Source organism: Zonotrichia leucophrys, chromosome 15 (assembly GCF_028769735.1).
Source record: "Zonotrichia leucophrys gambelii isolate GWCS_2022_RI chromosome 15, RI_Zleu_2.0, whole genome shotgun sequence".
Taxonomy (NCBI): Eukaryota; Metazoa; Chordata; class Aves; order Passeriformes; family Passerellidae; genus Zonotrichia; species Zonotrichia leucophrys.
In genome coordinates, this window is record NC_088185.1 from 9,702,157 (window position 1) to 9,712,929 (window position 10,773).

At 57.7% G+C, this 10,773-nt stretch overlaps 1 protein-coding gene across 2 annotated transcripts; it reads left to right on the plus strand.

Annotated features, from left to right (window-relative positions):
* The first annotated feature begins 2,206 nt into the window (after positions 1-2,206).
* Positions 2,207-9,058, plus strand: LHX5 (LIM homeobox 5). 2 transcript variants are annotated; one of them, XM_064726947.1, is made up of 6 exons: positions 2,207-2,470; positions 4,075-4,298; positions 4,948-5,001; positions 5,409-5,686; positions 6,736-6,901; positions 7,872-9,058. In XM_064726947.1, exons 1-6 carry the CDS (start codon positions 2,298-2,300, stop codon positions 8,237-8,239), a joined length of 1,263 nt encoding a protein of 420 aa, XP_064583017.1. In that variant the 5' UTR covers positions 2,207-2,297; the 3' UTR covers positions 8,240-9,058. The 2 variants fall into 2 exon arrangements, with proteins under 2 accessions (XP_064583017.1, XP_064583018.1); XM_064726948.1 differs by lacking the exon at positions 4,948-5,001.
* The last annotated feature ends 1,715 nt before the right edge of the window (positions 9,059-10,773 follow it).

Here is a 10,773-nt window from a genome sequence, read left to right on the forward strand (position 1 = left end):
CGTTCTTTCTGTATTTTTTCTTTCCTCCGTTTATTTTTCCTTTTCCCTTCTTTTTCCTTCATTTTCCCCCCATCTTCTTCCTTGCCTTCTTTATTTATGTGTAATTTTTTTTGTTCATTTATTTCTTCTTTCTTTACTTCTTTGCCTTTCTCTTTTTTTCTTCCTTTTTCTGCGGTTTTCCTCTGTCTCTTCTTAGTTCCTTCCTTTTTCGTTTCCGTTAATTTATTTTTCCTCATTCTCTCTCTCTCTTTTCCTTTCCCTTTATCTATCCCTTTTTGTCCTGCATACATTTTCTCCTTTTCCTCCTGCGCTTTTTCTCTTTTTATTTCTCTTTTCCTTCTCTTTTATTTTTCCTCCCCGAATCTCTTCTCTGCGAGTATTTTCTCATTTCGATTCCCCCTCTTTCCACAAACATCCCTACGTACAAAACCTGCTCCACTTCCCTCCGATGGAGTATTTGTTGGGATTTTTACATGGGGCTTTTCTAGGTCTTTTTTTTGTTGTTGTTGTGTGGGTTTTTTGGGGGGTATTTTGCCACTACCAGGAGAATTTTACCAGCAGCAGGAAGCTCCAAAGCCACGGGTTATTTCGGGCCAGAGCGGGGGAAAATATTTTTTTTTAAGTATATATTTTTAATACAAAAATACAGGGATTGTGGTTATAGAAAATGAAGGGGAATGGGAAGGAATGCTCGGCCTTCACCTGCCACGCCGCTTTCCTCCTCCTCCTCCTGCTTCCCTCACGGCCGGACCCCAACCCGAAACCCGCGGGGAGCGGAGGCAGAGCTGCCCCGGCCCCGGGATGGATTTTCCTCCCCAAACCCTCGGGGAAGAGAGGCAGCGCTGCCCCGGCCCTAGGATGGATTTTCCCCCCGAACCCCCCGAGCCCCGGCGCTGCCCCGTCCCTGCCGCGGGGTCTCGGCTCCACCGCACCTGGAATTAAAGAGAAATCTCAGTGTGGGAGGGGACGCGGCCGCCGCCCCCCGGGACTGCCCGGCCCCGCTCCCCCCGCGGGGCCCAGGGACAAAGCCGGGGAGCTCGGGGGGGCCGCATACCTCCGGGGGAACTTTTCATGTGCTCCGCTGCGGGAAGGAGCCCCCGGCCCCCTCCCCATCCCCTCCCCCGCCCAAATCGATCCCCCCCTCTTCTTTCTCCCACTTGTTGCTCTTGCAGACAAAAGCTTCCCTTCCCCTCGATCGAAACGAAATAAAACCCAAAAAACAGGTGATGCTGTCGCCCTGAGCAACTCGGGACCCCGCAACTCCTCCCCGAGCATCCCTTGAACAGAAACGAATGCAAATGAAAATAAAAATTAAAGGAAAAAACAGCGGGCCAGCGGATTTTCGGCCTTGCCCCCCCGGCCCCCCAGCCAGGTGCGTACTCACTTCGCGGCCCAGGTACAAGCCACCCTCAACAATAGAGGCGCGTTGTTTTTTTCCCTCTGTGCCAAGCACAAGGCTGGAGCCAATTTAGATATGCTATAAATTAAGAGGTTACCATGGTTACCGCCCCACCATTGGCCGCATCCCGGGTGACGCTGCCCTCGGCGTCACCAAATCTGAATAAGGATGCGCGAATTACTAAGGCGGGGGACAAAGCTGGCGATGGGGACAGCATGAGAGTGGCGGCGCGGCGGCGGCGGAGCACAGCGAGGCACCGGGGCTGCCGGCTGCTCGGGGGGGTTCATGCTGGACCCCTCCCGCTGCCGCAGAGCCCAGCAGCAGCGCGGCCGCCGCTCCGCCGCCTCCCGGGCCGCTCCGCACGCACCCACCGAGCCCGATTTCGGGGGCTGCTCGGTGCTGTTGTTGTTGTTGTTGTTATTTCTCGGGGGTGGTTTGGATTATTCTTGGGGGGGGCATCGTTTTTTCCCTGCCGCCGTCGTCGAGGCTCCGGAGAGAAGAGGGGGAAGAACTTGACAGCCGCCCCGCTGCCCTCCCCTGAATTTTTTGTTGTTCCTTTTTCTGTATTTTGTTAGTTTTTGTTTTATTTCGTTCGGGTTTTATTTTCTTTTGGGTTTTTTTTTTTAATTTTGTATTTTATTTTTATTCTCCTTTATTTTAATTTATTTCATTTATTTTCATTTAATTTCATTTAATTTTTTTTCCTGCCTTTTTTTTTTCTATTTTATTTTATTTTTCCATTCTTTCCCCCCGCTTTTTTTTGTTTGTTTTTTTTGGGGGGGATTTTTTTTTTGTTTGTTTGTTTGGTTTTTTGGTTTTTATTCCTTTTTTGCCGCCGCCGTGTGCCGGCGCGGGGCTGGCTTCTCCTTTTGAGCGTCTCCATCCCCCGGCGGAGGTTATGATGGTGCATTGTGCGGGCTGCGAGAGGCCCATTTTGGACCGCTTCCTGCTGAACGTCTTGGACAGGGCATGGCACATCAAATGCGTCCAGTGCTGCGAGTGCAAGTGCAACCTCACCGAGAAATGCTTCTCCAGGGAAGGGAAACTCTACTGCAAAAATGACTTTTTCAGGTGAGTCCTCACCCCCACCCCAGCGGAGGGAGAGGAGCTCAGGGAGTTTTGGGGGGCTCAGGGGGTCCCTTCCTGTCCCTCCCTGCTCCGTGTGCCGGGGGAGCCCCGGGGGGACCCGGCGGCCGCTGCTGCAGCCCGAGGAGGGGGCGGCGAGGCTGCGCCCCCTCCCCATCTCCCCACACCTTTCCCCGCATCTCCGCCGCTGCCTCCGCCCGTCCCGTGGCGCGGGGTGACACCGGGCACCGGCCTGGCACCCCCAGCTCCCCCGGCCCCCCAGGCCCCGCTGGAAGCGGTGCCCAAATCTCCCCCCCGGGACCCCGCACCTTAAACGCCCCTAATGAGCGCGATAAGGCCGGGAGGGAATTAGGGGCCGGCGAGGCAAAGGGGGGGCCGTGACTTATGGCTCCTAATGCTGGCACTACATCAACGTCAAGGCCGGCAGCGACACGGGCACCGCTGGGGCCGCGGCCCGAGGGGAACGGGGGACCCTGCGTGGGCACCCCGGGCCTGGCAGCCCTCGGGGACAGCCCCTGCTCCCCGTTCTGAGAGCGGATTTTTCGTTTCTGTGAGGGTTTTTGTTTGTTTTGGAGGTTGGTTTTATTTTTTCCTTGTTTGTTTTTTTCTTTTCTCTTGTATCGTTATCTTTTTTGTTTGTTCGGTTGGTTTGCGGGGCTTTGTTGGAATTTTTTTGTTGTTGTTTTATTTTGCTGTGGGTTTTATGTTTTGTTCTTGTTGTTCCTTTTTTTATTATTATTTTTTGGTGGGGATTTGGGTTTTGTTTTGTGGGGTTTGTGGCAGGTTTTGGTTGTTTGGTTTTGTCTCTTTTTTCTCTTTTATTTTCTTTTTTTTTTTTTCTTTCCCTTGGGAGATTGTTCCCAGCCGATTCGGATTCCCTGGATTTTTCTTTTAATTTTAAAAAAATCTTCTAGGGGAAAAAAAAAAAAAAAACAACAACAAAATCACACCTAAACCCAGACCCGCTCTGGGAAGGAAAGGAAAACCGGAGATTTACAAAGCACTCTTCCCGACCTGAAAAAACTCCCTCTCGGGTTGGGGAGCGGATGGGGGATTTGGGACCATGGGACGCTTTGGGGAGCGCAGCTCCCTCCTCCGCCGCCCGTTGTTCCGGTCCCCGCACCCGCCGCTCCTTTTCCCGTCTCTCCGGCCGTGATCAGCCCCATTTTCGGGGATTTTCAGGCCGGAGCCCCGGGAAGCACCGGCTGAAACGAAATCCTGCCCTGCAAAGTGCGGGGGGACCCCCAGCCGCTCTCCCCTCCCGCGCGTCCCTTCTGGGGCCAAACCCGTGCGAGGATGTTCGTGCGTGTCCCCCGCGCCTGGGGACACCCCAAACCCGCGCTGTGCCCGCAGCCCGGCCCCAGGGCTGGCGGGGATGAAGGCTCTCCTCATCCTCGCCCCGCAGGTGCGGTTCGCCCGTTCCCCCAAATCTTCCATGGGGACAATGGAGGAAATTCCCCCGGTGCTGGAGGAGCGGGGCTCCCGCGGGGGTTTGGGGAGGGGGGATCGGTGCAGAGCACACACACAGCCCCCGCCGCAGCCCGTCCTGCCCGGGGCTCCAGCTCTTCTCGCTTCTCTCCCCTTCCCAGGAGGTTTGGTACCAAATGCGCCGGCTGCTCCCAAGGGATCTCTCCCAGCGACCTCGTCCGGAAAGCCCGGAATAAAGTGTTCCACCTGAACTGTTTCACCTGCATGGTGTGCAACAAGCAGCTCTCCACGGGCGAGGAACTCTATATCATCGACGAGAACAAATTTGTTTGCAAAGAGGATTATTTGAACTCTCCCAGTTTGAAGGAAGGCAGCCTCAACTCAGGTACGAGCGGCTCAGCCCGCCCAGCGCTCCGTTCTCGCCGTCGGGCAGGAGGTTTGGATGTGTGGGGTGAGGGGTCGGCCCGACCCCGGGTAATCCCGGTACCGGTACCGGCAGGAGGGGCAGCGCCGAGAGCGCCGGGCACAAGCCCCGAGCTGCCCGTACCTCCCGGTGGAGGCGCCCCCCGGCCGGGCAGGACGTTCGGATTGGGCTCTCTACATTTGTGGGGTGAGGGGCTGCACCCCGCAGCCCGTCGGGGGAGGGAGCGATGCGGGTGAAAGGCTCGGAGCGGGTGGAAGCCCCGGTGACGCCCCCGTGGGACGCGGACACGCGTGGGGTGCGCTCCCCGCCTCAGCCGCGGCTCTGCCGATCCAGCGGGGCTGAGGGGCGGGGGGAGCCGCGATCCCCCCCAGGGCTGCCCCGGGAGCCCCCCACTCACTCCCTCCGTCCCCAGAGCCCCCTGAGAACGTGCCCGCTCCCCCCGCGCCGCGGGCCTGATGCTTCGCCTCCTTTCACCCAGAGGCAAAGCTCCCATTTGACTTCCTTGGAAGCTGTCTCTGCGTCAGGAGAGCAGGGCCAGGCCCCCTCCTGCTGTCCCAGCCATGCCGGGCGCCCCTGCTCACCCCCTTCCGTGGGCTCTCTCTCCGTCCAGCACCCGGGGCCGGATCCTGCCACGCCAGTCAGTGGGGCCGCTGCTGTGAGCGAGGCGAGTAGAGCTTGGCCTTGGGGGGTGCTGGCTGCAGGGTCCCGGGGGGAACACGGGGCCTGGGGGCGGGGGGGTGAGCCAGGCTGGACACAGAGACCGGGGGGCTCCCCGAACCCCCACAGGGCCCGGCTGCGTTTTTCCCGGCGCGGGGATAGAGGGGGAGCGCGGGGGCAGCGCGGGCATGGGGGGCACCCCCTGCCCAGCTCCCCCCGCAGGGCTGGAGCGGTGCCCGGTGGTGTTTGGTGTTGGGGGACGATGCTTTAGGGGGGCAGAGGCTGTCTGCACCCCTCGCTGCTCTCCAGCACCCCCCAACCCCTCTCCGGGCAAGCAGAGGGGGACAGGAGAGGGGGGTCAATGTGTCCCCGAAGTCATCCACCCCCCCTTTCCTCTCTGGGTCTCCTTTACAGTGTCCTCATGTACAGACAGGAGTTTGTCCCCGGATCTCCAGGACCCCATGCAGGACGACACCAAGGAAACGGACAACTCGACCTCGTCGGACAAGGAGACCACCAACAACGAGAACGAGGAGCAGAACTCGGGCACCAAGCGGAGGGGGCCCCGCACCACCATTAAAGCCAAGCAGCTGGAGACCCTCAAAGCCGCCTTCGCCGCCACCCCCAAACCCACCCGCCACATCCGGGAGCAGCTGGCCCAGGAGACCGGCCTCAACATGAGAGTGATCCAGGTGGGACAGACAGACTGACGGGGGGGCACAGGGGTTGCCGGGGGGGGGGGCACAGGGGGTCCCGGGGGGAGCCCGGACGGTTCCAGAGTGAGAACGGGCCAACCCCATTTGTGACAGTGGGAACGGGCCAACTCCGTTTGTCCCTTCCAGCGCCACCTCAAACCCACCCTGCAGCCCCCCCACGCTCTCGTGGGTGAGCGGGGATCCCCCAGCCGTGGGAAGGGATGGAACACGAGGTGTTTCATGCCCAAAACGCGGGGCCGAGCAGGATTCCCGACGTGCCGGGAGATGGATGCTCCAGCTTTGCATCCACCGCGCTCTGCAGGCAGCCGGCACTTGCTCACCGCGCTGCCCCCGTGAAGAAAATCCCTGCGGAAATGTAGGGATTAATGGGCTTTAATAGAGGCATTAATAGGGGAGGACTCTCCGGCTTTGCCGGCAGCAGAGCTGCGATTCCCGGCTCCCGGCAGAGCGGAGCACGAGTCCCGCAGGAGCGCGCTGTGCCCGTCCCCCCGCGCTGCCCCATCCCGGGGGAGTCAGACAATAATCCAGGCGCCCCACCAGGCTGCTGAGGCGAGCGGTTCCGGAGAAGCAATGCCCGTGGAGAGGCGGCCACATCTCCCCTTTCCCTTTTATTCCCATCCTCACCGCGGGCTGTTCTGAATCCCTGCCTGCTGCCGCAGGTGCTCATCCCCCTGCTCCCGCTTTCTGCCTGCTCCTGCCACGATCCAGATCCCCTTTTTCCTTCCCACGTTTCCTCCCTTCTTTCCCCTATCCATAGGGGAAATTTCCCTCTCCTGCATTTTCCAGCTGCAGGGGCAGAGAGGTTGAGGGTGTGCAGCTGCGGGAAGGAGGAGCAGGATTTTAAATAACCTGGTTATTTGCGGTGTCCCCATGTACTTTTTGAGCAGCAGCAGGAAAGGGGGTCGGTGTTGATTAAAAAAAAAAAACAAACAGATATTGGAAAAGCCGTGTGGGTGCAAGATGGTGACCCAGAGGGGTCCCTGCTCGCCCACCCGCGCTGGGCACTGACCCCAGCCCGGCCGCAGGTGTGGTTCCAGAACCGTCGGTCCAAGGAGCGGCGGATGAAGCAGCTGAGCGCGCTGGGCGCCCGCCGGCACGCGTTCTTCCGCAGCCCCCGCAGGATGCGGCCCCTCGGCGGCCGCCTCGACGAGTCCGAGATGCTCGGCTCTACGCCCTACACCTACTACGGAGGTGAGGGACCGTCCCTGCCCTGTCCCCTCCTGTCCTTTGTTCCTCCCATCCCGTTCCCCGCGGCTCTCCCCTTTCACACGCGTGCCCGGCCCCACGCACCCCACGCCCCCCCTGCATTGCGGGGCCCCTCTCCCGCGAACAAAGCCCCAGCTGCGGGGCTTTTGTCCCCCTTTCAGGCCGCATTTGCTGCAATTACCTCGCGGGCCCGCAGCATATGGAGGGTCAGTGCGGGCCGGCCGCCCCCGCTGCCCCGGCGGCCCCGCAGAGCCCCCCCAAAATCTGCGCTTTCAAAACCTCCCATCTGACCGGCGGCTTTCCAGGCACCCTTGTTGCCCTGCAGTTAGTTTCCAGATCCTTTCCAAGCTGCTTAAACACACATATTAATTCCACATTTTATATATACTTTAATGTATTTTCCTAATATATATATATTAATGTATTTTTCCTATTATATATATATTAGTGTATTTTTCCTATTATATATACATTTTAATGTATTTTTCCCCATTATATATAATTTCCCCAATGTACATATATATTTTCTCATTATATACATTTTCCCCGTTTTATATTTATTTTTGCTCATTCTGTTTATATCTATATTTTCCACATTCCCCTTTTTATATACATATATATAAATATATGCACGTTATTTTTTCTCCATTAATTAAACAACACTGAGCCCATTTTCTCGGCCCTTTCACCTCTCCCAGTCCGAATTCGCTGCCCTCCCTCACCCCAAAGAGAGGGTAATAGAGAGGATGGGCAAAGAGAGGATGATGGGCAGTGCAGCTCTTAGGACGGGTTTATTCCTCTCAGGTTGGATTTAAATCCCACCCGCCCTTGGGGTCTTCATTTGGGAGCCAGCAGAGCGTTTCGGAGGGGACAGCAAGGGTTTGGGGCGCAAGGGGATTTTGGGAGGTTTTTAGCCACAGGAGACCAAATCCATCCATTTTTCCCCTCCCCACAGATTACCAAGGTGACTACTACGGGCCGGGAGGCAACTATGACTTTTTCCCCCACGGGCCGCCCTCCCAAGCCCAGTCCCCGGCCGACTCCAGCTACCTTCAGAACTCAGGACCCGGCTCCACACCCCTGGGACCCTTGGAGCCCCCCCTAAGCGGACATCACTCCTCAGAAAACCAAAGGTACACGGATATGATCTCGCACCCCGACACCCCCAGCCCCGAGCCGGGCATGACGGGCTCGCTGCACCCCATTCCTGGCGAGGTCTTCAGCGGGGGGCCCAGCCCTCCCTTCTCCATGTCCAGCAATAGCGGCTACAGCGGGGCTCTGTCGCACCCCAACCCGGAGCTCAGCGAGGCGGCGGTGTGGTAGGCCCGGCCCGGGCACGCGTGTGCGTGTGTGCAGGGGGCGGAAAAGCCCCCCTGGTCCCCCCAGCCCACGCGTGTCCCCTCCTCGCCCGCAGCAGGGGCTCCCCCGCCGATGCCCGAGCGCATCGCGGCATCTCCGCCCGCCCTCCCCATCCCGCACCCCGGGAGCTTGGGGCCACCCCGCTACCTCCCCCCTCCCGGCAGCTGCCCCCCGAGGCTTTCTGGGGGGCGGTGAGGGGTGCCCAGCCCTGCAGAGCCCGCCGGAGCCGGCCCAGCGCCTCTCGGACCAAAGCTGAACTCGCCTGGACACGGGTCCCGCACCGGGGGAGGGGCTGCGGCAGGGCTGCCCCTGCTCATTAGCGTCCTTTTTAATTATCCCCCACCACAGCAAGGGGGGAATGGGGAATAGCAGGAATAACCCCCCCGTGGCCCCTCCCTGGCCTCGTTTTTATTGTTCCCGTTTCACCCCCGAGGGGAAGGTGGGTTTGGAGCCGGATTTTGGAGCGGTGGGGACGATGGGGCTGAGCGGGGCCAGGCCCCAGTGGCTGGCTGAGATTGGGCTCCCACGTGGTGGAACAGACACCAGAAACAGGAAAAATCCACAACAACAACAACAAAATAAAACCCCAAACAAACAATAAACCCCCGAACTAAACCAAGCCAAGCACAGCAGCAGAAATTTCACCCGAGCCTCGACGCCGAGTCCCGCCCCAACGATTCCCAGAGGCTCCGCCAATTTAAGGATGTATTATAGTTTTTGCTTCTAGTTTCTTTATTTTGTATAAAGGAGAAACAAATAAAGTATGTTTTTGTGTTTACTGATTATTTATTGTACTTTAGTCATCGGAGGCTCCGAATTTTTTCTATTTTGAAGGCAGGGAGGGGATGGCGCCGGGGAGGGGGGTGAGAGCATAGAGAGAGGGGGGGAATAAAAGGAAGGAGAATGGAAAAGGAAAGAAAAAAAAAAGTTGTTTTCTGAAAGCGTCGTGGGTTTCCTGTCCCCGCTGCCTCTTGCGGAGGCTGTTAGTGTGAATGGCTCTTGTTGTTCGATGTGAATAAAAAACCTTTTAGTTACCTACTGTTCGGTCACCTGGTCCCTTTCATTTTACTTTATTTGGATTTGTTTTAACACAAGCCCATGAGGAACGCTGGCCGGGCTCCCCCAGCGCTGCCCTGGGTGAGGGATGTGCACCTGCACAAGGTGATGCTGCTGCATCCCCATCCCTCCCCAGTACCCCCCAGTTCCCCCCAGTCCCACAGCTCCCCGGCACTGGGAAGGGGCACATTACCCAGCTCAGACAGCACAATGCACAATTTCCTTCTCATGGGGGGCACCCAAGAACCTCCCAGAGCAGCCCCAATAGGGGACACCCCAAGTTGGGGTTCAGCAGCGCCAGCAGCAGCTTTTGCCCCATTTTCCCTGTGGGATCTCCTCCCCAGCACCCCAGCTCTCTGCCCCTCTCTCCTCCTTTCTACCCCTTCAGATATAAAAATAAAAAGTCCCAGGCAGGCTGCAGCTCTGAACTAATATTTAAAATGCAAAATCATGGCAGAGTTTTTCACCCCCCCCCCACCAGCCCCCCTGCTCCTTGTCTTGCAGTAAAACGATATAAACAGAATAAATTACCTTCCCTTGCTGGCTTACCAGAGTCCCTCTCTCCTGACCTGAATTTTAAGTCCTGGCTCGGTTGTAGCAGGGAGCAGCGATGATTTATGGAAAGCCAGCCACAGCTCTGCATATTTTCTCTGTTCAGCCAAGTGCTGGAATTTATCCTTCCTGTGCCATTACTGGCATTAATAACGGGGTGGCCAAGGAGCCTCACTGAGCCCCCTCAGCCAGGAGCTGGGGCCAGCACAGACATTGGGGTTCCCTCACCCCCATCTCCAGGAAAAACACCTTCACCCCTTTTCCCAAATAGGGAAACTGAGGCAGGAGCACAGCTGGCAGCTCGAGCACTCCCAGGCTGTCAGTGTTAGCAGGCAATGGGGAATTTTCATAAGGGCAGGGTGATGTGTTAGTAAATAACCCACTCACAGCATCATTTTGGGGAGTAAAAAATGGTGAATCACTGGGTGAACACTGGATATTATTACTATTATTATTATTTTATTATTAATTCAGAATTCAAGGCATGGAGCTGAGGGTTGTTTTTAGGCTGCTGGGACACCCCAGGAGAGAGACCTGGGTGAGGCCTGGGCAGAGGAGGCTGCAGGAGGGATGGGGGTGATGCTCCAAGCTCCCAGAGGATGGGACTCAGCAGGAGCAGCCATCCAAGCAGGGAAGATCCCAAGGAACAATCCCCTGGCACAGAGCAGTTCTGCAGCTCCGAGCTGGGTGCAGGAGCCCAGCCCGGGGTCCCATCAGCCCAGAGGTGCCAGGAAGGCAGCACTCAGGATTCCTGCCTGTCCCCAGCTGCAGAGTGACACAGGTCACCCTTAGGGGTGTCCCAGGCACATCCAAACCCCCAGATGGCTCCCAGGTGAAGGCAAGGAGAGGGAAATCTCCTCACTGGGTCACCCCAAACCCCCCATTCTGCC

Bases quoted from the DNA above. Each gene is read 5' to 3' on its own strand.
- LHX5 (XM_064726947.1), top strand. From the start codon at position 2,298: ATGATGGTGCATTGTGCGGGCTGCGAGAGGCCCATTTTGGACCGCTTC. The intron at 2,471-4,074 runs GTGAGTCCTCAC...TCCCCTTCCCAG, and splicing joins TGCAAAAATGACTTTTTCAG to GAGGTTTGGTACCAAATGCG. The intron at 4,299-4,947 runs GTACGAGCGGCT...CTCTCCGTCCAG, and splicing joins GGAAGGCAGCCTCAACTCAG to CACCCGGGGCCGGATCCTGC.